At 43.0% G+C, this 24,482-nt stretch overlaps 1 protein-coding gene across 1 annotated transcript in view; it reads right to left on the bottom strand.

Moving 5' to 3' along the window:
* ELOVL2 (ELOVL fatty acid elongase 2) overlaps nucleotides 1–24,482 on the bottom strand; it is a 220,326-nt gene that overhangs the window by 104,596 nt on the left and 91,248 nt on the right. Inside the window, exon 2 of the mRNA XM_075585712.1 lies at nucleotides 8,771–8,834. Within this exon, the coding sequence (XP_075441827.1) occupies nucleotides 8,771–8,834 (64 nt within the window). The remainder of the gene's footprint in view (nucleotides 1–8,770; nucleotides 8,835–24,482) is intronic.

Below are 24,482 nucleotides of genomic sequence, written 5' to 3'. Positions count from 1 at the left end.
TGGCTACATTTGACTAGGTGGTGTATACCTGTGTGGAACAGGAGGGCCTGAGTCCCCCGCGATGGTATGGGGGACAACAGGGACAGGTTTCTGGGGTACATGCCTTCATCTGGTTCTAGTGGTGCAACGCCTCCATCTCTGGCAAGCCCTATCAGGGTAGGGTGAAATCCTTCCAGAGAACCCCCTTCTGGGGCGAGAGATTTCAGTCTCACAAAGTCTCTTATAAAACAGCAGCAGCTTCTTTATTGCTCACAGCACACAGCAGAGTAACAACAGCAACAACAGCAGCATAGGGTACAGCAGGTCTTCTCTCTCTCCAGACTGCACCCCTTCAGGATGGTCTGTGGGTTCTCACTGTTCCCTGCCACCACCCCAAGTCGCAGGCACTCAGGGTGGGGCTAGCTCTTCCCTCACCCCCTAAGCAGGGTGAGGGACACTGGTCCACCGTAGTTCTATCAACTCTACTCAGGGCCTGCCTGAGCTCCTCCAAATGTAATGCCTAACTCCACTCTCCAGCTCATTAGTCAGAACTCTGCTAAGACACTCTAAATTGACTGTGCTCTGCCCTTTATGACTTTGGCAGGCCCTCCCCTATGTCTCTTGCCTCAGACACAGAGTCAGGCGGCCTACCTCCACCACTCAGGGCAGGGCTTGAAGCGGGGAAACCCCATGATAACTACTGGCAGCCTGCCCTTAGCAGGACTTACACCAGTAGGAGGAAAGACATATAGCCCAATTTCTTACCAGGGCTACACTTACAATGCACCACGAGGCTAATATCAGGAGCTGTTAAGTGTACAGACGAGACCACGAGTATTCTAAAGCTTGCCTTAAACTAGCCCGGTTACATTCTGGGTATGTGCTGGGTGTAACCTGGCTAGTTTAAGGCATTTCTGCATTGACTAATGACCCATAGGATTAACACAGCAGGGGTCCCTCGCAGTCCCATTCAGTTTGAATGGGACTGCCAGGGACCCCCGCTGTTAATCTGATGGGTCATTAATCAATGCAGAAATGCTGGGTCTAGTTTAAGGCAAGTTTAAGGCATGTATCCAGCATGTACCTGGGTGTACCTGGGTCTTTTTGGTGATTGCCACTGGTTTGTGTTAGAATAACCGTGGACACTACAGTAGTAGAACAAGAATATGAAAATGGTTAAATTTCTTACAAAAATTTGACGATCTGAAATCTGTAATACATCTAGAAATACAATAAAAAAAAGAAATACATAGTTCTGTAGTGATTTTTTCCCCTCAAATCAATAACAGAACATGTGAAAGAAATCAAGGTAATGTGGCTCAACCATATCTTATATTATGGATGCACATTCATAGCTAAGGTTTGATCGAGACTGTGACGGTAGGGAGGGTTTGGCCCGGGGTTAACGGGGTTACACCCCAAGGGCCCCCTCTAACCTAGCCAGGGAGACAAGGGGTTAACTGGGCTGAGGCCCAGAAATGTGATTTTACCCTTGTTATAACCTGTAAATGTATTCTCCCCCTGTTTCCCTGTCCCATTGTAATGTCTGGGTTAATCAGTGTTTGCATAACACACACACTGGATCATCAGGGGTTAATAAGCTACAGTTTAAGGAAATTCCACTGTATGGTGTCTTTTCAGGAAACCTGGACTTCAAAGGGCTTAATTGGAGTGGAAGGTGAAAAGCAGAAGGGTTTTTAAAATGTACAGGCAGAATGCCTGCCTTTGTAATGTACCAGAAACCAAATGGTTTGCCTCATCTGAGTCTAGTCACTTGCCTATGCACGCGTCCTCTCTCCCAGTGCATATCAAAAGGGAGGTGTGAATTGGCCAGATTGGAGCCTGGCTTCCCAGGGGAATTGTTTATGCAAGAAGCAAAAGCCCACTTCAAAAGGTTTTATTGATGGGGCCAGGGGGGGCTACCCCCAACAGGATATCAAAAGTGAGTAACTTTAATAAATATAAGAATATTATGAGATGTCCTTGGCTGAACCAGCTAAGAATTACATAAGTGTATTGGCGGGAGTCAGCCGATCTTTAGGAGTCTAAACACTGTATATGTACCTGCTGCTAAATGCCAGATATTAATATCTCTATTAATTTTCATATTACAATGTAATGATGGGTCTCTCTACGACCGTCAGGTGTCACAGACCGTATTAATATATCTCACCTGACTGTGTGTATTACGGAACGGAAGTTATGCAATGATTTGCAGTAAATATGAAATTTTGGTTGAAGTTCTGAGAAACTGCAGCCCCCCTGCTATGATAATGAGCAGGGAAGAGGATGTTTTTGTAAACGTGGTAACTCACATTTACACACCAAGGTTTCCTGCAGGAGTGAACATGACAAATGTCCTCCCTGCTTCAAAGGGTTTATTGATGGGGGTGCTACCCCAAGCTGGAAGTCCTAAATGAGCTTCAAAAGCTTGAAAGGGACGTTTGCTAGACGGCACGGAGCCGTAAACTGGGGTACCAGGGTTAAAATGATATATAAGTCAAAGCCACCCTTTACCCAAGTGGTTCATGCTGTTCATTGTTCTTCATGCAAATGATCTTCATGCATGCATGTGTCCTGCCTGTTTTGCTGTGATGTCAACTCAAATATGGGAGAAGTGGCAGTCTGTGATCCTGCTGGCTTTCTTGCCATAATCTTTAAGTAAGTGTCTATATTTTGCCTGTTATTTGTACATATTTGCTGTGTTCACCTTTATCAAGGAATAAAATCACTTTATTATATCTTAAGTCTCGTCCCAGTTCAAACCCAGGTATATATATATTTATATATAGTTTTGGTGTCAATTACAGCCTGTCGCAAGCTCTCGTGACAGAGACGTCGAGCATTTTCAGTTGCTCATAATTCTCTACAAAATTCTGGGAGCTGTAGTTTCTTTTTGCAGGCATGGGGCAGTGTATGTTTGTCAGCTTCATGCATCATACTGTACAAGGGGTTACATCCTCCCCCTCCTTTTAAAGAAATTGATGTCCCCATCAATCTTGTCAGGAACATCTTTATCTTAACATTCTAACCAAACAAATGCCTCTTCTCTAGGTACATAATATCATAGGCACCGTGGAACTTATAGACATACAGTTTTCACATACTGTACAGCAGCATTAGTGCACCACATTGTTCCACCCCTCTTAGGCTTACCCAAGTCTAGTGTCATGGGGACCACCCATTTAGCTACACTAACCATGGAGATTTCTGTTGACACTCCAGGGGAATCATAGGTTAGTCTAATGGGTGGCCTGATCTCCCTTCTGGGGCATGGAGAATACACCTGTGGTGCCACTGATACCCTCCGCCTGCTGTTTAGGGGTCATATAGGAAACGTTTGGTCAGCTTGCCCTACACTTGGTTGATGCTCACAGCAGGCTACACCTAGCACATCTTCATTTTGAAATCCTAGGACAGAATGACAAAACTGGTGAATTCCTCTGCTTCTGGATCCAACTCAGGGATGGTATCTCTCTCTGTCTCTTGATCTTGCTGGTCGCATTGGGGAAACCTTTTGTGGGGGATTTCTCTCGTCAGAGTCCATAATCTCAGACAGATGGCCTAACATCCTTTCTCCTCTGTAATCCTCATCAGATTCATCATCCCTTACTCTCGTGTATGGTTTTAAGGAAATACAGACTGAACCCTGTCTTCTGTTTAACTGCTCACTCCTTCTAGGCTGGTTATCTACCCCCGGAGTCTCTTCCCTCACTGGGCACCTTACAAGCTGACCTATCACCAGTAGGTGGTTCCTATGCAGGTTCTTTGCTTATCCATTTCTCTTTTCAGACTTCAGTTGTTATACAGGTAGCCCCTTTAGTTTCTCTATTATGACATATAGCTCTGGCTTCCAGCGTCTGGCTATTTTATGCTTGTCAGGTATACCGAGATTCCTGTCGTGCACTTGCAATTCTTGGCCATGCACCTATTTGTCATACCGGCCTTTATTTCTCTGGTTAGTGGTGTGAGCCACAGTAGTAGCCCGTTTCTATGCCTCTTGTAACTGTTCTAACAGCTTTATCACATATTGCATGTAGGTGGTAGGGGACGTGCCATCTGCTGCCACTCTGAAACAAAAGATGACTGGCAAACGGGCTTCCCGCCCTATCATCAGCTAATATGGCGAGTATCTTGGAGTGTCATTATGGGTTTAATAATATGAATGCACCAGGTGATGCACATGCTGACTCCACCGCTCTTTTCCCTGGGTATTCAATGTGCCCGTCATGTTCAATAGTGTCCTATTAAAGATAGAAAACCTGAATGACAGGAGAGAGGGGGGAGCACAGCTCCAAACGCAGAAAAACGGGGGATCAAGACCGATGTGCTGATAAAACAGGTGAGTGTTTATTTGCAGGAAGGAATCACAAGCAACATCATGGTCGCAAAAAAGATAGTCCTCTTACGAGTTTCATGCTCTAGGCGGGAAACGCGTAAGAGCGTTATAAGCTCATAAGGCTTATCATTTTTATCAGTGGGTTTGCGAAATACAGTATACAGTACTTCATGCTAAAAGCCATCACCCCCACCCCCCCCCCCAATTTCATAAAGAATCTTCCATTTTCCCAATTTCTAAGAGCTACTGTAAACGTATAGTAAATGATCCAGATGAATCAAAACCGGTTATACAAGTAATGAAAGAACGGTTTAGCAGACAGGGATATGATGATACTCTTCTTACAGAATGTGTCTCACGAGCTGAAACATATACTGGGAAAAGGGAAGACTGTAATACTGAACAACGTTTCATCTTTCCTTTTGAGTTAAACTTACTGTCTCAAGGGATCAAATCTTCCATACTGAAACATTGGCCAATGCTCCAAGCGGATCCTGTTATAGGTGCACTATGTAAAAATAACCCTTATTCAAGCCTATAAAAGAGGCAGAAATTTGGGTGATAAGCTGGTTAAAACGGATCAAGAAAAATATGCCATAGAGCATTTTTTGAGTCACAAAAAACTTGGATGTTATAAGTGCAAAGGGTGCTTGGTATGCAATTCCATCATTGTAGGGGACATTTTCTAGCATCCTACTGTACTAGTGGTAAAAAATTTAGGAATTACGGGCGAAACATCGCAGGTGATTTATTATCTGAAATGCCCCTTTGGGTTCCTCTATGTGGGGAAAACCACACGGCCCCTTAAAACAAGACTTATCTAACACAGAAGCATTATCAAGAGGGGGAAGATAACACCACCCTGCTGAAGCATTGTAAAGAGTACCAACATAATGTCTCTGCCATGAGATTCATGGGGATTGAACATCTATTACCTATGGGTAGAGGAAGTGACATTGATAAATCACTCCTACAAAGGGAGGCTTTTTGGATCTTCACATTGAAAAGCCTCAATCCTACTGGGCTTAATGATGATTTTGAACCAACGTGCTTTTCATAAATTTACACTTTTTCTTTTTGGTTAAGGATCCCACCATCCCCCTTTCTCCCTCCCCACCTTTTTTTCTTTTCCTCCTCCTCCACCCCATATCCCCACACTCCCTCCCTCCCTATTCCCACACTCCCTCCCTTCTCCGCCCCTGTATTCCTTATTGTTTTTGTTTTTTGACCCATTTCCAAGTGTGCATTATTTTATATCCATCTACTGATGTAGCGGCCGTTATTCGAACACATCTCGGCGCCGATTTTGAGTTCTCTACTGTTCCCCACGCAGCATGAACGAGGCCAATCGCCCCAGGCACCCTCGCTTATTGCGAATGTTTTGTTTGAATTTCATGGATTCTGTTTCTTCGTTTGCAATAAAATGGATGAATTGTAATGTGTATAGTACTGTGCTACTGTGTCAATTTCATGTTTTTAAAAGCCAGAACACTAAGATTCGTTTTTCTGCACTCGCCGCTCACATCTTAGTGCGGGGAGGCCGGAATTCATCCCGCGGTTTCAAATCGGGATTCTGATGTACATGACGTGCGAAGTGTTAGAATAACGGCCGCTACATCAGTACTATCTTATTATTTTGTTTGGATACTATTTAGTAGATGTCCTGTATTGCATCATTGGTACGGTTATTGTATGTGACTAGTTCTTTATTTATGAGCATTACTTTGACTCATAGTGTATTTTACACATTTTTTTGCAGCTATGCAGCACATATCATTTTTTCATACCATGCTACAGAACATATGTTTTATTGTGCATATTTTAATCTGTCTTTTTATACTGCATGATGGCCCCACCCACTCCCTTTTGGGTGTTGGCTTAGTGAGGAGCTGTTGTATAGATTTTTTCTGTTATTATCTTTTCCTTTTTGTACTTATAGGACTATGGGCTCTGTATGGCGTCTCATCTGTGTACTGGGTGAGGCCTCCCTCTCTTCTACCAGCCCAGTGCCTGCCGATGCATGTGACTTGTTGCTACATTTACACTGATGTCAGCAGATATGGAATTATGACTCCGTGATCAGTAGTTTTCTTCAAGGTTGTTGCTCCGCCCCCTTGACACACTCTGGGACATATCAACACATCCTACTTTTACAATTTCAAGACAGCATTTGTGACGTCATGACATCGCCAGGAGTCCACTCCCATCAACATTGGAGGATGTTCGGAAGCACAGCGACGGGCGCGTGGAGCAGCTGGTGGGAGGTGGGTGGTTATTTATGTGGGTGTGTAGTTTGTGGGACACTATTTAAGGGTTATTTAACACTTGTCACTTTATCCCTGATGAAAATGGTCAGCACTGAAACTTTGGATTTTTGTGACTGTTTTTAGTCATTAAATGACTGTTTTGCATTCATTCCTCTGCATCTCTTTTGATATGCATGGCTCCCCCATTTTCCACATTAATCATTCAGACAGGTAGCTTGAGTGCTAAATCTTTGGTTCCTTTTCAACTCCTCTCCCTACTACTGACTTCCTACCCAAGAGCACCGCTACTAACCTACATTTAGCTAAAACAGGGGGCACCCTATTTTATCTTAGGTTGGCAGGTGGAGAAAGGCATCTGAGAAACCTACTGCTTGTGGGGCGAGAGGGAAAAAGAGATTGGAGAGGTCTCATGTTTCTGGGGAGCGGAGGAGACAGGGATCAAAGAGGCGTAATAATTCAGGAGGTGGTGGAGAAGGGTCCAGACAAACCTGATGCTTGTATGTGGGCTGTGGGAGAAATGGACTGTAGAAGCCTGGTTCTTTGAGGCTACATTTCACATTTTCTGATATAAAGTGTCTGTGGAGTTAATACTGGAGTTATCATCTGTGGATGCTTTCTACATTTTTAATATCTTTAAACATGAATGCATACTGAATACCATGGACTAACATTCTGGTTTCATTTCCTCACAAAGGTATGTTTGTTTGATTGGAACCCTTCTATCAATTTTAAGCCCATCTGCAATTGATATCTAATTAACAACTATCTGGTATGTTTGTTTGATTTGAACCCTACTACAAACTATGCCTGTGCCCATACACTGCACCATTATTTATACACCTCTTTCCCAACAACTTCTTTACCCCTCAATACCATCCGTATAGGCTGTCCTGATGCACTCCCTATACCACCGCGGAGATCTCTGGCCTCCTGTTCCGCCTCACAGGTATGCACCAGCACCAGATTACACCGGTAGCAACACAATCTCACTTAGGATGGGGGAAAAGGTGCTACATATAAAAATGTCAGTGCCCGCTTTACAGTAAATACTGTTTATAAGCAGAGTGACCATTAGCAATTATTCAGTGACCCAATGTTGATTTAAGAAAAACAGAAATGACTTAAACTGGTTAAGCCAAGTGTTAAACTGTATGCTTGATGCACAACCTATGACTAATCTTTCCAGCACCAGACTTAACAGCTAAAGCATATACCAGAGTATTATGAGAATATTAAAACAAATTCATATTCATGTATTCACATGTTGTGGGTCATGAATAATTTGTAGCTAAATCAATGTGGGGCAAAAATCTGTGCAAAAGGGCATGTAGCTATAAGAATAAAAATAATTATGAAGATGCTGACCTTTATGCTTGGATAGGGCCCTACCAATGAAAAAAATATATGTACTTAAAAAAAATCAGGCTTGATTTCTAGCCCTCACTAAAGGAAGGTAATTTATCACAATACCATAGCAATGTTACGTTGTTAGGTTCCAGAATAAAAATATTCTGTATGTGACTGGTTGTAGTTTGCCGACTCCCATTCATGAGTGGGCGACACAAGCCTCAGATACGATAACAAACTACAGCCCAGCCACAATATTTAATCTACAAAGAAACCGCTAACAAACTGCCCATAAACCAATGCAGACTATGTGAATGGCACATCATGACTGACGGAAAGCAAGTCGAAGAAACCCCCATTCAATGTGGTCAACAAAGCCTGAGAAAATTATGGAAGGTACGTTTTGATACAAATATATGTTAACATCTAACATTCCACTATCCAACCAGGCCAACATCTAGTGCAGAGATCTTACAGCTGTTTTTGTAGAAGAGAATAACCAATATTTTGCAGGCACGGTGATAGGGAGTTGCTGTGTGATAGTGCTACGGTTGGCACGTCGTGGTTTCATGAATAACCTCCATATTGTTGTACATAGTGCATAAACACTATGCATTAAGGAGATGATTTGATATTTTACAGATAGGTATTGATGGCTGCACAGCTAGTGGGCGATTGCAAGTTATACCGTAGTGTGTTTTTGAGAACGCAGCAGAAAAGTGATGGCACCTCCCTTGTCTTGTCATTCTAACATTATCAGCAAAAGGATAAACCATGGATTCTGTTTGTGTTTTGAGAAAGATCTGCTTAGCATTATTAAGTAAACAAAGGCACTTACCTCGTGGTCCAAACAAATAATCCACAAATGCATTTACTTCTTGGTCTAGCCCTTGTATGTGCTCCTGAAAGACATCCAGCGATAAAACATTTTACATTCTGGATATAAACAACACTAAGCTACGTTTTTAGGATAATGCAGCTAAGCAAATTCAGTACAGCCAGTAACAATTTAATTTCCGCCAACTCTTTTGTGCTATTGGATAACGTGTCATCTCTAACTACTAAATATTTTTTTGATGATGTTAAGAAAATGTGGTGTAAATAAGAACTGTATTGGGTTTGGAATAGCAATGGTGTGTTTGAGACGATTTCAATGTTAATCTTCATAGTATATTACATTGGCCAATTCCCTCTCCAGTACCTGAAAATGAGCTCATGCGGATGAATATGGAAACAAATATGGAGGAAATACAAATGTTATTTATTTCCCAGGACACTATCTATTGTTTTCTCATCCATAATAGAATGAATTCTATTTCAGATGTATTATATGTCCAGAACCAAATATTGTGTCATAGAATATAAGGCCCTATATCAGAACAAGTGCCAATGCTCCTGTGAAATTCATTAACTTTTTGTATCGCAACGTTTCCTGTAATACTTTTATCTGTCATCCTACTCATATTTGGGGGCAATAAACATGTTATAGTTGCATTGTAATGATTTTATTCATTAAGCAGCCTGACTAGCTTTAAAGACAAAGGGCCTCATGCAGAGAGCAGCGCTATTTAGAATTGGAGAGGGGAATAAAATTTAGCTTTATTGGAGAGTTTTTTTCTCCATATGCAGAAAGGGCATAAAACTGCATTTACAATCCTTTCTGCATATGGAGAGTTTCAACCAGCGCTATGAGACTGTTGAAACTAGTGGGAAAGAAATCGTTTTTTTTTTTTTTTCTCCACCGGCCGCGGAGCGCCAGCTTCATGGTGGAGAGGAAAAATGTTGAAAATAGCGCCATTTTTTTGGCGCGAACAGCCACTAGATGGCGTTCGCGGCTCTCTGCATACGGCCGTTTTAAACACTGGAGAGATTAGGATCTCTCCAGCCGCGCGGCGAGTTTCAAGAAAAAAAAAAAATTGGCGCTTTTTTTAAAACTTGCCATTATCTGCCTTTCTCAAGGCAGAATTCGCCAAAACATGCCGCTTTCCCTGTTAGCGCTGCTCTCTGCATGAGGCCCAGAGTTTTTAATCATGCCTCTTTTTAACAAGACTTTTTTTGGTCGCCATGTGTTAATCTTCATCTATATCTTAAACTGCTGCTGTGCGGAGATCTACAGTACTAGTATTTTACTGCTCTTATTTAAAATTAGGAAATTGCAAGTCCTAATTAGTATTTTTTAGTAGATTAGAAAAAATAAATAATTGAATGAATAAATACGATTATCACAAATGTAAAACATTTACTATCATTTCACTATTCAAAATACAATTCTAGTAGCCAAAATGTATGACTAAAACCTTTGCTCCACCCAGAGCAACATCAATTGTTCCTGTTACCAGTTTTAAATTCTTGGGCATATGGTTTGACTCCCACTTAACATTCGGGATGCACATTGATACCCTGACATCCAAAACCTATGCCAAACTAGGTGTACTTTACAGGAACAAATCCTCCCTAAGTCTGCTGGTCAAAAAGCGTATCGCACAGCAGATGCTAATGCCAATTATCGACTATGGGGACATAGTATACGGCTTGGCACCCCAAACCCACCTTAGCAAACTTGACACCCTCTACAATTCAATATGCCGTTTTGTTTTCCAATGCAACTACAACACACATCACTGCGAAATGCTCCAAGAACTAGATTGGTCTTCACTTGAGTCTAGGTGCAAAGTTCATCTTTCCTGTCTTGCCTTCAAATACTTTCTGGGGAAACTACCCGCCTATCTGAACAAGCTCCTCACCCCTACCACATGCAGCAATTATCATCTGAGATCTGACTCCAAAAGACTGTTCATGGTCCCAAGGTTCAGCAAAGTATCTGGCCGCTCCTCCTTCTCTTACTGTGCACCCCAAAACTGGAACAATCTACCGGAAACTCTCACAGCCACCACCAGTCTAAATTCTTTCAAAACTAAGGCTGTCTCACATTTTAATCTGGTCTGTAACTGTTACATACGCCTATAATATATTATCTCTAACTGTGCATGCAATGTCTTGTATATAATGTAGAACCCTGTTCACTTATGTAACTATGTATTTATAACCATGTATTATTTGTCATCTTAACTCCATGCCCAGGACATACATGAAAATGAGAGGTAGCTCTCAATGTATTACTTCCTGGTAAAACATTTTATAAATAAATAAAATTGTAATACCATACTCTACAGGTATATACAGGTACACTAATAATACTCTGTAAAGATCTGTAGACTATCATTTTACCCTTTGTATAGCAGCACGTACACAACTTTTTGTCTGATTTAGCCAGTCATAAAGAGCTCAGACAGTAACTAAACAATTTCCCTTCTTCTTTCTTAAATATCCACACCTTTGTCCTGTACTCTTCTCACCTTAGATTCCCTTCTTGCTAACTATTAAACAATCCTGATACACAAGTTTATAATGACTTAACGTTTACAGTACCGGGAGCCCGGCAGCACCATGAGTCACATGATGCCACTGGTGCCAGGAAGCTGGAAACGGAGGAGGATGGGTCAGCCCGACCAACCCTTAGAAATGAGCAAATGTCCATGCTGTACCAGTTATGTCATAAGGGCACTCTGAAGGTTAAAGGACAAATTGGGTGTTGCTTGACAGTCATTTCTAGACAAATATATTCTTCTGCTATATATTGTATTACTGCTTTACTAGCGCATACATTTTCAGTCAAAAATTCACTGGTTTAAATAAAGTGATATTTTCTCTTTTGGACTTAGTGATTTTTACGTAGGTGCACAGTTTATTGAAAACACACACATGATAAATGGTATTTCACTTCAGGATAATGCAATAAAGCATTCACGTGTACTTGTTAAGTACCATGGGAACAGAGATTGTATATTTGTGTCATCAGCACACCATATTAATCTAATTGCCTATCTCTATTTGACACATGGGAAAATGTAGTAGTAATAACTGTTTAAGGTTAATTAGTCTTGCATGGCGTAGTGGGATCCTCTGGAGGATAACTGCATTTTCTTAATAAGTAACATGCTTTTGCTAATTGGGTCAGTCTATATTTTCATATACCAAGTAACATCTTGCCCATGTGAACTGAACTGTTCATCTCCTCTGTAATCTAGAAACAAAGGTTTAGCCACACACAACAGAATTGTTTCCGAATGTAACACCAACAAAGGTGCCCTGTGTAAGGAATTCATTTTAGACTAAGGTTCTTTGAAAATATTTCTCATGACTTTACTGGATTTATTAAAGAAAAAGCGACCAGCAGAAAAGTCTCTCTCTATGGACGCCTTGTCTTCTCTGCAGGAATGCAGTCAGTATTCGTAGCACGTGCAGGGTGTCGTGCCATGAATTGGTACATTGCATCATCGATATCTGCAAAGCTTTGGACTTGTCCGTTTTAATTAAAGGAATAATGAAACGAAATAAAAGATAACCTACAGCCTTTCATATTTTGTTCTAACTTAGTTCAGAATTAAAGTGCATGTCCATAATTTACATTTTTGGGCTGCACTGTACCTAATATACCAGAAAAAAAGGTATTAAAGAAGGGGGCTGTCCAGTTAGGTACTCTATGCCAATTACCAGTATCAGCTGCTTCTGACCTTAGGTAAGTTACTTTATCTCCCACTACTTCAGATTAATATAATATTTGTAGCGCTGCTTTCCCCCCCCCCTCCCTCTGGGAGATTTAGCCTTTGCTACCGGTGGTGTAGTGCTTAGGGACGGTCCCCACTGTGAACCACATTGTGTGTACCCCCACCCAATAGACTGCAGACTTAGGCAGGGGTATATAAAACAGGGTCTTCTTTAATCATCCACTGCAGATATTACAGCGATGTAGTCACTGGTGTCAGATCCCAAGCTTCTGGATGTACCTGGGCTCTCAATCATAATTGAGGCCTCTCCAGCCTGCGTGCTATTTCTCTTCAGCCCCCTGAGGGTCTGAGAGTGCGTCTTAATCCCTTGATGGAGAGACTAGAACTAACTATAATTTGGAATAGCTTCCTCTCTAGCACAGAGGGGGAGGGCACAAGGTCTGCACCCAGATTGGCTGCACATAGACCAAGTTCCACCTCCACTCTTGTCACTCAGAGGGGCTGCCTGAGGGTGAGAAAAACCCAGGATTATACCTGACAAGGCTTTGGATTTACTAAGACTGACATAGCAGGCAGAGCAGACAAGTAGCCAGAACACGCATGGCTACATGTAGAACCTCTGATCATTTAATGCAGGGGTGGGGAACGTCAGGCCTGAGGGCCGTATAAGGCCCCCGAAATCATTTGGTCTGGCCCTGCTAAGGCAACTGCTATAACCGGGGTCACGCTAATTTTTTTTAAAAATGGCTGCCGTGCGCCCGATCGGGAGGTGGTGTGAGGCGCCGTCAGCCCTACATGATCCCCAGCAGCCACTGTACTAGTCCCAGCAGCCACCGCACTTCCCCAGCAGTTACCCCCGCACTTACCCCAGTAGCCGCCCTACACGATCCCCCCAGCAGCAACTACCAGAGGTGGGGGGGGGGATCTGTGTGCCTGCATGCCTGCCTGTGTGCCTGTCTGTGTCTGTATGGCCCGCGAACTATGTTATAAATATCCAAATGGCATTTGGCAGAAAAAAGGTTCCCCACCCCTGATTTAATGTAACCTGTATTGTCATCATAACTCTGTGCACAGGACATACAGTACTTGAAAATGAGAGGTAACTCTCAGTGTATTGTTTCCTGGTAAAACATTTTAAAAAAATAAAATGAATAAAGTAGATAGAAAAATCTGAGACAGAAACTTACTGTTCTTTTTAACAGAAAAGTATTAGTATTACCAGCGGCGGATTTCAAAATGTTCCGCCCTTAAGCACTTAATTGAGTCGGCAGCCTCCTTTCTGTCACCCTCCTGCTCCTTTGGAATTCCAGCGTCAAATGACACCGTGGACGTCACCAACGTGTTGTCGCATGGTGGTGCATTGCCGTGGAAACATGACGTCATTTGACGCTGGGACTCCAAAGGAGCAGGAGCGTGGCAGAAACGAGGGGGCCGACTCGGGTAAGTACCTTCCCATTAGGTCCGATAGGCCCGAGAGCGCGGCAAACGTATATGGGGGCGGAAATGTTTGACGCCTTAGGCCCAAGCCTAACGGGCCTAATGGGAAATCTGACACACAGTATTATGCTTATGAAGGAAAAGTATAACAATATGCTACAAAATATGTTTCCCGCGCGAAAAAGAAAGGCCGTATCAATTGATACTGTTGTTATTTTCTTTTTAGCCATCTACATGCCCCCATATTTTTGGATTAGCCGTACAAAAGGATACGTTTGTACAGCGTATTTGTTCTGTGATTAAAAGAGGTCTTGAGATTTATTGGACATGCATCATCATACATCCCTGTTATGCCAGATAGGTGACATAAAAGTGACACCACCAACAGGGAAGAGGGAATGCCAACGTGAGATGCTCTGTATCGGAACTGTATGGGCAGGGGAAGATCAGCAAGGCAACATGAAGGTTGCCGGGAAAGGAAGGGGGTTGACACTTGTGACATGTTGTAAAACCTTCAACAATTATAGTTGTCTATTTATCAAAGTTTCCCAGCTACAAAACCTGGGACAAAACCAGTGTAAATGAATAGCACTATATTTATCAAGGAAAAAAGTCCCATTGCTTTCAATGGGATTCCCTTTTTTTTTTTTTAACTTGTTACATTTTTCCAACAGTTGTAGTGGGGGGTGGGAGGGGGGGCACAGCCCTTAGGACACATCGGGGACGTACCCGGATACATCTTAGCTAGATGCTCCGGGGTTAGGTAGCACCTCTTTAAAACTTTATAAGCATTTTCTTTCATCTGTGTACAAAAAGGGATTCCTTTTTTTTGATCAATGATGTGCAGTTTCTTGCTTCAGTTTGGTCCTAGGCTTGCAGCTGGGAGACTTTTAGAAAGAGACCGCAGTCAGTCATGCTAAGCAAGCGGACACCAGGCTGGCATCAGAAGAAGAGCCGCTGTCTAATTAGAAGTTATAGATTGGGAGATCAAATATCAGAAAAGGTGTAGGTAATGTTGTAATACTGTATATCATATCGAGAGGGGAAAGCGACTAACAACTTTTGTTGCTGCTATTGTTACTTCCAAGTGATACTCAGGATCTCATCTCTCTCTCTCTCTCTCTCTCTCTCTCTCTCTCTCTCTCTCTCTCTCTCTCTCTCTCTCTCTCTCTCTCTCTCTCTCTCTCTCTCTCTCTCTCTCTCTCTCTCGATGTGACAGCTGACTGACTAAACAGTCGGCACTGCGGTAGATACAGAGTTTCTATGCTGAAGTCCTTCATTTAGATTTGCCAATAGAGTGATCAAAATGTTCAATTAAGGTAAATTCTCTACGTTTTGTTTTTAATAATACATGAATTGTCCTGTAATGTAGCTCAGTCTCAGTAGTCAATGTCAGGGCATTGGTAGTGTCACATAAGGTAAGATAATAAAAAAAATTCAGGTATTCTGGGTCATGATTCAAACATTGATCCGAGAGTACCTGGGGGTGGAGGTGGAGGTGGAACCGCTGACCATGGTGCTGGCCAAACCAATTGAAGATCTGGAAACGGCGGAAAGTAAAATGACAATTCACGTGTTTACGGCAGCCCGCTGTGCTATTGCAGCGGCCTGGAAAAAGGTGAACGCGCCCTCTAGACAGACGGTGTTACGGAGACTAAGGGAAATAAAAATGATGGAGCTCCTTTCAGCGCAATTGAGCCAAAAACTTGACAAATTTCACAAAATCTGGGAAATTTGGCCGGGCAATTAGGAACACATAGAAATAACTACAGAGAAACTAGATAAATGGGCTTCTCCCCCCTCCCCCCCCCCTTTTCTTTCTCTTCTTTTCTCTGTTCTTCTCTATTCTTTTCTAAATTCTACGAGAGTCACGCAAGGAAGCGGCTGCTTCCCTAGCACAGCCTAAGATGTGGAAACAGATCATATTAACACAAAGACTATGTTAAAACAAATATTTTATTTAAGCACTGATAACGAATTGTAGAGGGTTTTTTTTTTGTTTTAAACACAACTGGTAATACTTGAACAATATATGTGTACCAATGTTGAATATTTGTTGTGTCTCTCCAAAAAAAAAAAATCCTGAGAGTTTGTTGTAGAGTGAGTCACCAGCCAAACTGCTGCGTGTGAATTTAGAAAAGCTTATGAAACGTTAGCTTAGCTCTGTATCTAGTGTTGCAAATGGCTCTTTTGCCATTAAATTGGTGGTAGGACTGTCCATTTCATGCCATGCCTCGCCTCTTAGCAATCATCTTAAAAAGACATTTTGTGTTGACTACATGCATCAGTGAGAGATTGTACTAAGCCGTACAAAGCCGCAGGGCAGCTTACGGTCATTAACCCTTTGAGTGCCGCAGGGATAATGGCCCCTGAGTGCCACAGCCCCTCCAACACAGTTCGGTCATGTGACCGCTTTCAATAGCAGCCGCCGGGGCCATTTTGCAGGAAACTCACTGGGCAGATTGCGTCCTGCGCTTCACGGGAACCTCAGTTGCGCCTCACGTGCCAGTCCCTATCGATGTCGGCTTCCTATTTAAGAATCAGGAACTACTGGCAGCACCACGGAGGTATGTATCTTGGGAAGCAGGGGGTCCCTGGGGCTAAAATGAACCCAGTTCAGCACAATAGACCGCCTCCTTCATAACCATTTTTTAAAAATGAAAATAGGATGTAATGCTGCTTTAATATATTTGTGCCTTCATGGTCTCAATCGTCATATTTTATATTATCTTCCTAAGAGAAGTTGAGATAATGGTAAATATAAATTATAAATATGTGTTCAGTCCTTTAGTCCAGCGGTGCGCAAACTGGGGGGCGCGCCCCCCAGGGGGTCGGGAGATTTTGCTGGGGGGGTCGTGGGCGTTTGCAGAGGCCCCCCGCTCTTCCCCACAGCGTTTAAATTAAATGCCATTATGGGAGAGGGAGTGGCTCTGTGAGTAAAGACCCTGACTGGCACTGAGTTTGAAGCAGGAGCCTGGTTCAATTCCCGGTGTCGGCTCCTTGTGACCTTGGGAAGCCACTTTATCTCCCTGTGCCTCATGCACCAAAAACATAGATTGTAAGCTCCACGGGGCAGGGACCTGTGCCTGCAAAATGTTTCTGTAAAGCGCTACGTAAAACTAGCAGCGCTATACAAGAACATGCTATTATTATGCCAGGGGATCGCGTGAGGCCTCTGCAACCTATTACTTACCCAGATTCAGGCGCTCTGTGATGCGTTGCCGTGAGGTGACGTCACATGACCCCGCAGCAGCATTTGACGTACTCTAAGGAAGTGCGGGGGCGCAGCAAACATCGCGGACGTGTAAGATATGAGAGACACAGCCCAGCTGATTCACTAAGAGGAACTGACAGTCGCGGGAGAAACACACTTGTGAGAGGCGGCGTCGGGAGAGTGGCGTCACTCCAGCTGATCCACTGAGAGAGGACAAAGCACAGATTCTATCCATCGCCTCTTACAAGATATCACCTTGTAAGTAGTTTTCCTCACATCTGCGGGGCGAGTTTGGGTCATATTTATGCACTGCGCAATGGTGTGTCCTGTTTTCATTTCTCGCTAGGAGGTATATCGGGTAAAAAGGAAGAAGTCCACCCTCCACTTGACTGGAGGAACTATTCAAGGCTTGGTTCCAGATTCTTTTGAGGACATTGTATTTGGACATTTCCAACTGGTATTTATTGTATACCTATAGTGCGCCGGGGATTGCATTTTTCCGTTTTGTCAACAGTTTGTAAGAGGGTCCAAGAGAGATCCTGTATGTTAGTCCCCTTGGCAGCCATTCCTATCAAATTGGAACTCAATGGATAATCATTTTATCTTGGTCACATTATTAGTTGGTTTAGATTAGCACTGCGTGTATGTTTTTTGTAGTTAGTGGTTTTGTTCTATAAAATGTAATGGAACAATTTTTAAGCTGTGCTAGGATACCTTTCAGTCCCCAAAACACTTCTGGCCCATTGAAGAGAATGGACTGCAAGGTGTCTTCTGGTGCTGAAAGGTGAGCACTGTTTAGTAAACATGCCCCTATATGGTTTACCTCAGCACCCATTCATACAGGTTACATTTGTACATAAACAACCTCATGAGCATCTGCTTTAGATGTCAATTGTATACAACTAAATCGACTATTGCAATTTCTGGAGAGAATGTAATTGAATGTATTTATTTATAAAAATGTTTTACCAGGAAGTAATACATTGTTACCTCTCGTTTTGTCCTAGGCACAGAGTTATGATGACAAATACATGGTTACAAATACATAGCTACATACGTGAACAAGGTTATACATTACATATTCAAAGCAAAGATAATGGGAAGGGTTGGATAATAAAATGTGACCACATCTCCAAAATTGGGGTCTACTGCTGCTGCAGTGATAGACAATGCAATCAGAATTAGAAATTCAAGATTCCCAGGACTTTTTTTGGAACACCTCAAATGAATAATAAATTTAAAAAAATGTACCCTAGCAGTATGTGTCAATGTATACCTAACACTTAACTCTCATTACAGATTGACTTTTTCCTCTGATGTTCTATAGTGCAATTTTACTATTGGATATTATTGTTTGTGGTTCACTGAGCTAGTCCATGTTGACTCACATTCCTTGTAAGCTGCATTTGGCATTATTCTAAAAAGTTAAACGGTTTCACAGTATGCAGATTTCTTACCAGAGGTAACTTGTCTGACTCTTGACAAAATGTAGCAGGGTTGATCAAGGCTGCTCTTATTAAAAGTGTGTGGATTTCTACTTTTGACATAACATGTTCACTGGATACTAATGGCTCATGCCATTCAACTCATGCACAATGATATGAAATCAAGAGAGCATCTGTGTAAATTGCTAGGATAATGCAAAGCTTATTTTACAATGTGTTGTCCTTTACAATTGAAGTGGCTTTCAACAGCTTTACATTGGTCATTTCATTTGCATTTTGAATTATGTATATCAGGGGTGCGAAAACTCTTATTTGCTGTGCCCCCCCTGCCTGCTCTCCTCCGTTGTGCGTCCCCCTCCTTACCTCCACGGCGTAAAATGATCCGCGGCGTCATTTGAAGTCACTTTACCAAGGCAACCGTGATGTCACATGAACCGACGGTGTCATTTAACACCACATTGCCATGGTCACGCGTCCTGAAGCAGTCTGAATCCGGTAAGTAGAGGTTGCAGAAGCCTCACACAGTCCCCCGGCATTAATTTAAATGCCTGGGGGGAGAGTGCGGGATCTCTGCCACCGCTTGCGCCCCTCAGTTTGCGCACCGCTGATGTATATGATCCAAAAACAGCAGCACTTGCCCAAAAAGGATATAAACACAGACATGCTGAGCCCACATATTTGGCTGTCAATTCTCAGCTCTCAGGAGGGGATTTATTAAAAGTATATTTCCACATAGGTTGTTTTGTAGTAGGTGGAATGCAGGGGTCTCCTGAGCTGAACCACGTTACTCTCTGCTCCAGGTACTCTCTGCTTCCTGAGAGACTTACCTGCGTAGGTCATGCCTCTAGCAGCCCTGGCTATACATACAATATGGCAGTTTATTAAAAGGAAATAGTACATACACACTAATACCCCAAAATACACACACACACACACACACACACACACACACACACACACACACACACACACACACACACACACACACACACACACACACACACACACACACACTGCAGTCCCTCCTACACACAGTAGCCCCCCTCTACACCTACAAACACACTGCAGCCCCCTGTAAACCCACAAAACTGCAGAGACTCACACCAAAACACACTCTGCAGCCCTCCTCAACACTCTACGCACACACACCCCCTCTACACCCACAAAACACACTTTAGACACAGACACACACACCAACAAAACAGACTGCTGCCCCCTCTTCATCCACAAAACACACACCAGCAGCCCCCCCTCATAAACCCACTGCAGCCCCCCTGTAAACCCACACACTGCACACACACACAAAAAACACTCTGCATCCCTCCTCCACCCACAAAACACACACTGAAGACACACTGCAGCCACCCCCCCTCTACACCAACAAAACAAACACACAGCAGACACACCAACAAAACAGACTCTGCAGCCCTCTCTACACCCACAAAACACACCAACAGAAGACACACACCAATAAAACACCCACAAAACACACAGCAAACACACAAACCTTTCTCCTCACTCTCCTGTGCAGAGCTCTCTGCAGGCAGGGAGGGGGAGGAGTCAGTGCCTTGCTGCTGCCTCCTGTCCAATCACCTCCCTTGTGTGAGAGCTGATCTCACTCTTTGTGAATGAGAACTGAAGCTGATTGGCTGAAAAACTTGAATAGAAAAAAGAAATGGGACACTGTTCAAACCATAATATCAAGTAACGTAAAGTAAAGTGAGCCTGGTGCACGGGAAAATAACTATAGAATAACAAAAAAGTGACAGAGGTCACAGCAGTCCCCTATTGGTTGCACTCAGGGCAAAGTGATGGATACCAAATTCAATAAATTATATAGATACCGTGAAATAATGTGTTCAAATGAAGCTAAACCCTAAAAGTGTCACGTTAAAGACACAACTATTTAGCTAATCCTAACAAATATGTGCATACTAGAATGTATCTGGTGATGAGTCAATAGTATCACCCAACAAAAAATATTTACAAACATATGTCCAGATATAAGAAAGCACAAATAAATTGGTACCAAAAAGATATAAGTATCCTCAGTGTAAGTATAAGGTAAGTACTTGGGGATACAAAATCCACTGAAAGACTAATATCTAGAATAGTAGTGTATAATCAAATGAAATGACCATATGTCCACAGAGAATGTCTCATAGCCTTAAATATAATAGTGACATCCACAAATAAAATCCAAAAAATAAAAAAAACTTTAATAAACCATAATACCGCCGAAAGACAAATAACATACAGATAAAACCATGTATCTAACGTTAAAATGCCCCTGTAAGGGGAGCGGGTGGGAGGAGGGTAGCAACAAAACGTATATGGAAAATCACTGGAAATGATAGTAATAATCACATATAAATAATATAGTGAAGTCCCTAATGTGGCTACCAAATAGCTAATTAGCCCTGCTGGTAAAGTCAAAGTTGAGCACAATACAGCAGAACAGCGTATATAAGTGATTGTATACAGTATAAGTCTGATAGTCAGATAGTCAGATTGTAGTAGATGGTATATTAAATGGTCCACCATATGGGAGCATAAAAGACCACAACCCCCAGCCAATGTCTCATGATGTGCCTAAAGAAACAAGCAACATCAGTGGCTGACAAGCAAAACAGACAAACAGGATGTATACAACCGTGCTCCTAGTGCTGCTGGCGCTCAACAAGACTGCTCGGCTCCACAAAAGGTCCCGCTCACAGACGCCCACTAGTGACGTCACGGCTGAAAAACTTGTCAGGGTGTGATAAATTCCAGGCCATTACTGGTTGGTTAAAATTCCAGGCATTATCCAATCAGAGAGCAGGGATTTCAATAACACCCCAAATTTACCAGCTTTAGCCTATAATTCATGTTAAAAGGGTGTAATAGCGTCTGTTACATCTGTAGCTGCGATTGTGCATTCACTGTCATTCAAGTTTACGGGCTTTTTTCGGTAAACTCCAATAGCGCTGGTCGCAGTGCAATTGGGAAAAAGCTGCCATTGACTTCAATAGCTGTTTTCCCGTACTGCAAACGGCAGTATCGCAGCTTAATGTATAATATAAAATGGCAGTTAATGAACAATCACGACTACTGCCCTATAATAAATCTGCCCCTTTGTCATCTGTAGAAATAAGTTGGGTAAAAACAATGCGTGTGTGTCTCTGGAGCTGAACCTCATTCATTTCAGCTCTGTGTACCCCCTGCCTCCTGAGATACTTACCTCCTTGGAGGGTGCCGGTATCTCAGCTCAGGTTTAGATGTCCCATCACATGGTCCAATAGTAAGCTGTGACATCATATGCAGCTTCCTATTGGCCCAAGTGATCAGGGGGCTTTAAACCTGAGAGATAGTTAGTGATTCATGCGCTCCAGCGCTGGATCCATCTCATTCATAAAATGCAAATAGGTACAGAGAATAAGGCTAGTGAGATAATGAAGATATATAGTCCTCTGTGGGGCCAGAAGAGCCCTGAAGATAGAGCTAACAATGAAGCCCCTATGTATTCCTCATGGGGATGGTCCCTTGGTTCACAATGCAACACAATAGTGGTAAAGTAAAAGTACTCCCATATTGCCCAATCTCAATGTCCTGAGAGGCGTGCTGCCGAGTCGAAGCGCTGGTGCAGTGTAGGAAAAAGGAAACAGGCGCACAGCCAGAGGAGTGGGTCACCAAGGTATAGTTGAAAAATGATCCTTTATTAATCCATAAAACAAACAGAGGTTAGCACCCTCCTACGCGTTTCGTGTACGCTAGTACACTTTATCAAGGAGTATCACCTTTGGCTGTGCGCCAGTTTTCTTTTTTTCTACACGGCTTTAAACCTGAGCAGGAGATACCGGCACCCCCTAAGGAGGCGAGTATCTCAGGATGCAGTGGGTTCCCGGAGCTGAAATGAATGGGGTCCAGCCCCGCAGACCCCCTGCTTCAATACTGCAGTGCTGCTACTCTCTCCCTCTTGCCGTCCCCTGAGACCTGCTGCCACTAGGCAGTGCCTTCTTACTGCCTAGCAAAGGGCCTGGTTGCAATAATGTTGGCTACATCTGTGTACAGCCTGTTACATTACTCAATTCAGTAGCTCAAGAAATATGATTGGTCGGATTAAAAAATTCAGTGTTTTTGTAGTAGGTATAGCCATGGCTGGTCCAGACTATCTTTCTGCCTTCCTGTCACGTGAGTTCTAATAGCTACAGACAGTGACAGGGCTACCCTGTGGGGTTTATCCCCCCCTCACGCAGCCTCCCTGAGTGGCAGGAGAGGAGGTGACACTGGGTCTGTGTTGCAGCCAATCATGGTGCAGACCCTGTGCCCTCCCCTTTCTGCATTAGGGAGGATGCATTCCAAATTATTGAGTCAGTCTGAGTTGGACTCCTTCCCAACCGGGGAAGGGAGAGGAGCTCAGCCCCTTCTGGGACCGAGGAGCCCAAGATCTGTGCATAGCACAAGGCCTCAACATTATCTGCTGGCCCGCACCATCCAAGGGCCTGAAACCAATTCTCCTCAAGGATGAAAACGCTGTAATACCACCAGCAGTGGCTGAACCAAATAAAGACCCCTTTTATATACTTCTGGCTAAGTCACAGTCTATTGGACAGAAGTATAGAAGAAAAGACTGTCATGGTAGGGACTGCCTGCAGCTGTGCTGTAGCCTGCTATGACTGGAGGTGCTGTCACCAAATGAAAAGAACCTGAGGATCACCTAAAGCCTGTCCTGTTTCCCACAACATCGCGGAAACTCATCTCTCCTGGACCCTCACAGGTAACCAGCACCACACGGTCCTGCAGCCTAGGCAAGATCTTCCAGAGGGGGAGAGGGAGAGGCAGTGCTACATAGGCATCAAAGTAATCCACGTACAGTAGTAATGCTTACGAAAAAATCTTCCGCTATGAAGTGAATGATTTGCAATGGAAAAGAGTTCATTTAAAGTCTGGTATCACTAGGTGGCAAACATCAGCACAAGGTTATGGTCTGCAAGGTTATGGTTAAGGTCAGGTCAGTAAGTGCTATGTGCAGGTCAGTGTGACTTTGGCATTTTGATATTACATAATTAGTATGGTCACAACAGACTATCATTTCCAAGGAGAATTGTAATACAAGTAACTGCTGAATACTGTATTTAAAAGTGATTCGATTTCACATTATCCCAACTACATGGGAGTTACATAGGAAAAAAAAAAGAAGTGCATTACCAGTGCAGAAGTTCTACCGGATTTGCAGCAACAGAGAGAATACCTACCGGTATTTACAATTCTAATGCCATATTTGCATAATATGGTTACATATGTTACTATACTTGTAAACCAGTTCTGCTTACAAAGCAGATCAGTGCCAGTAATCCTGCTCAACCCTTCCCTGCTTTATCCCAGTGCATCAAGTTTCAAGCAGCAGTCCATTCAAGATTACAAAGATTTAAACCACAGTTCGGCATGCAATCACGTAGCCTGTTCCTTCTGTTTGAGGTCTCGCACCCGTGTTATTTGTTTTTATCGGGCGCATGTTGCCAGAAGACCCAGCTGCTGTGCTTAGCCAAGGAAACAACATTTTCTCAGCGAAGCTTGTGTTAACTACATAATGAGGAAGATATTGTTGAGTAAATATAGTTGCCCCCCTTGCAGTTGGCTATGAAGGTGTTGAGTAAAGCATGAGCTAAATAAGTGGCTGGGAAATTAGACCTTTGAGAACTGGCAAGTCGAATTTGAAAAAAAAAGACACGCTAAAATGTTTGCAACTCCATTTTCGACAGATGCTCACATATCACATCCTTATCCACTCTCTGTAGTTCCGGACGAAGGAGGTAGACCCAACTCAGAGGTTGTAACTATATTTTTTGGGCACCCCTGCAAATATTTGTAAAGAGCCCCCAAAGAAAAAACGTGAAATAAATCTAG

The sequence above is a fragment of the Ascaphus truei genome, chromosome 2 (genome assembly GCF_040206685.1).
Source record: "Ascaphus truei isolate aAscTru1 chromosome 2, aAscTru1.hap1, whole genome shotgun sequence".
Classification (NCBI taxonomy): Eukaryota; Metazoa; Chordata; class Amphibia; order Anura; family Ascaphidae; genus Ascaphus; species Ascaphus truei.
This window is presented reverse-complemented; position numbering and strand designations above follow the sequence as displayed.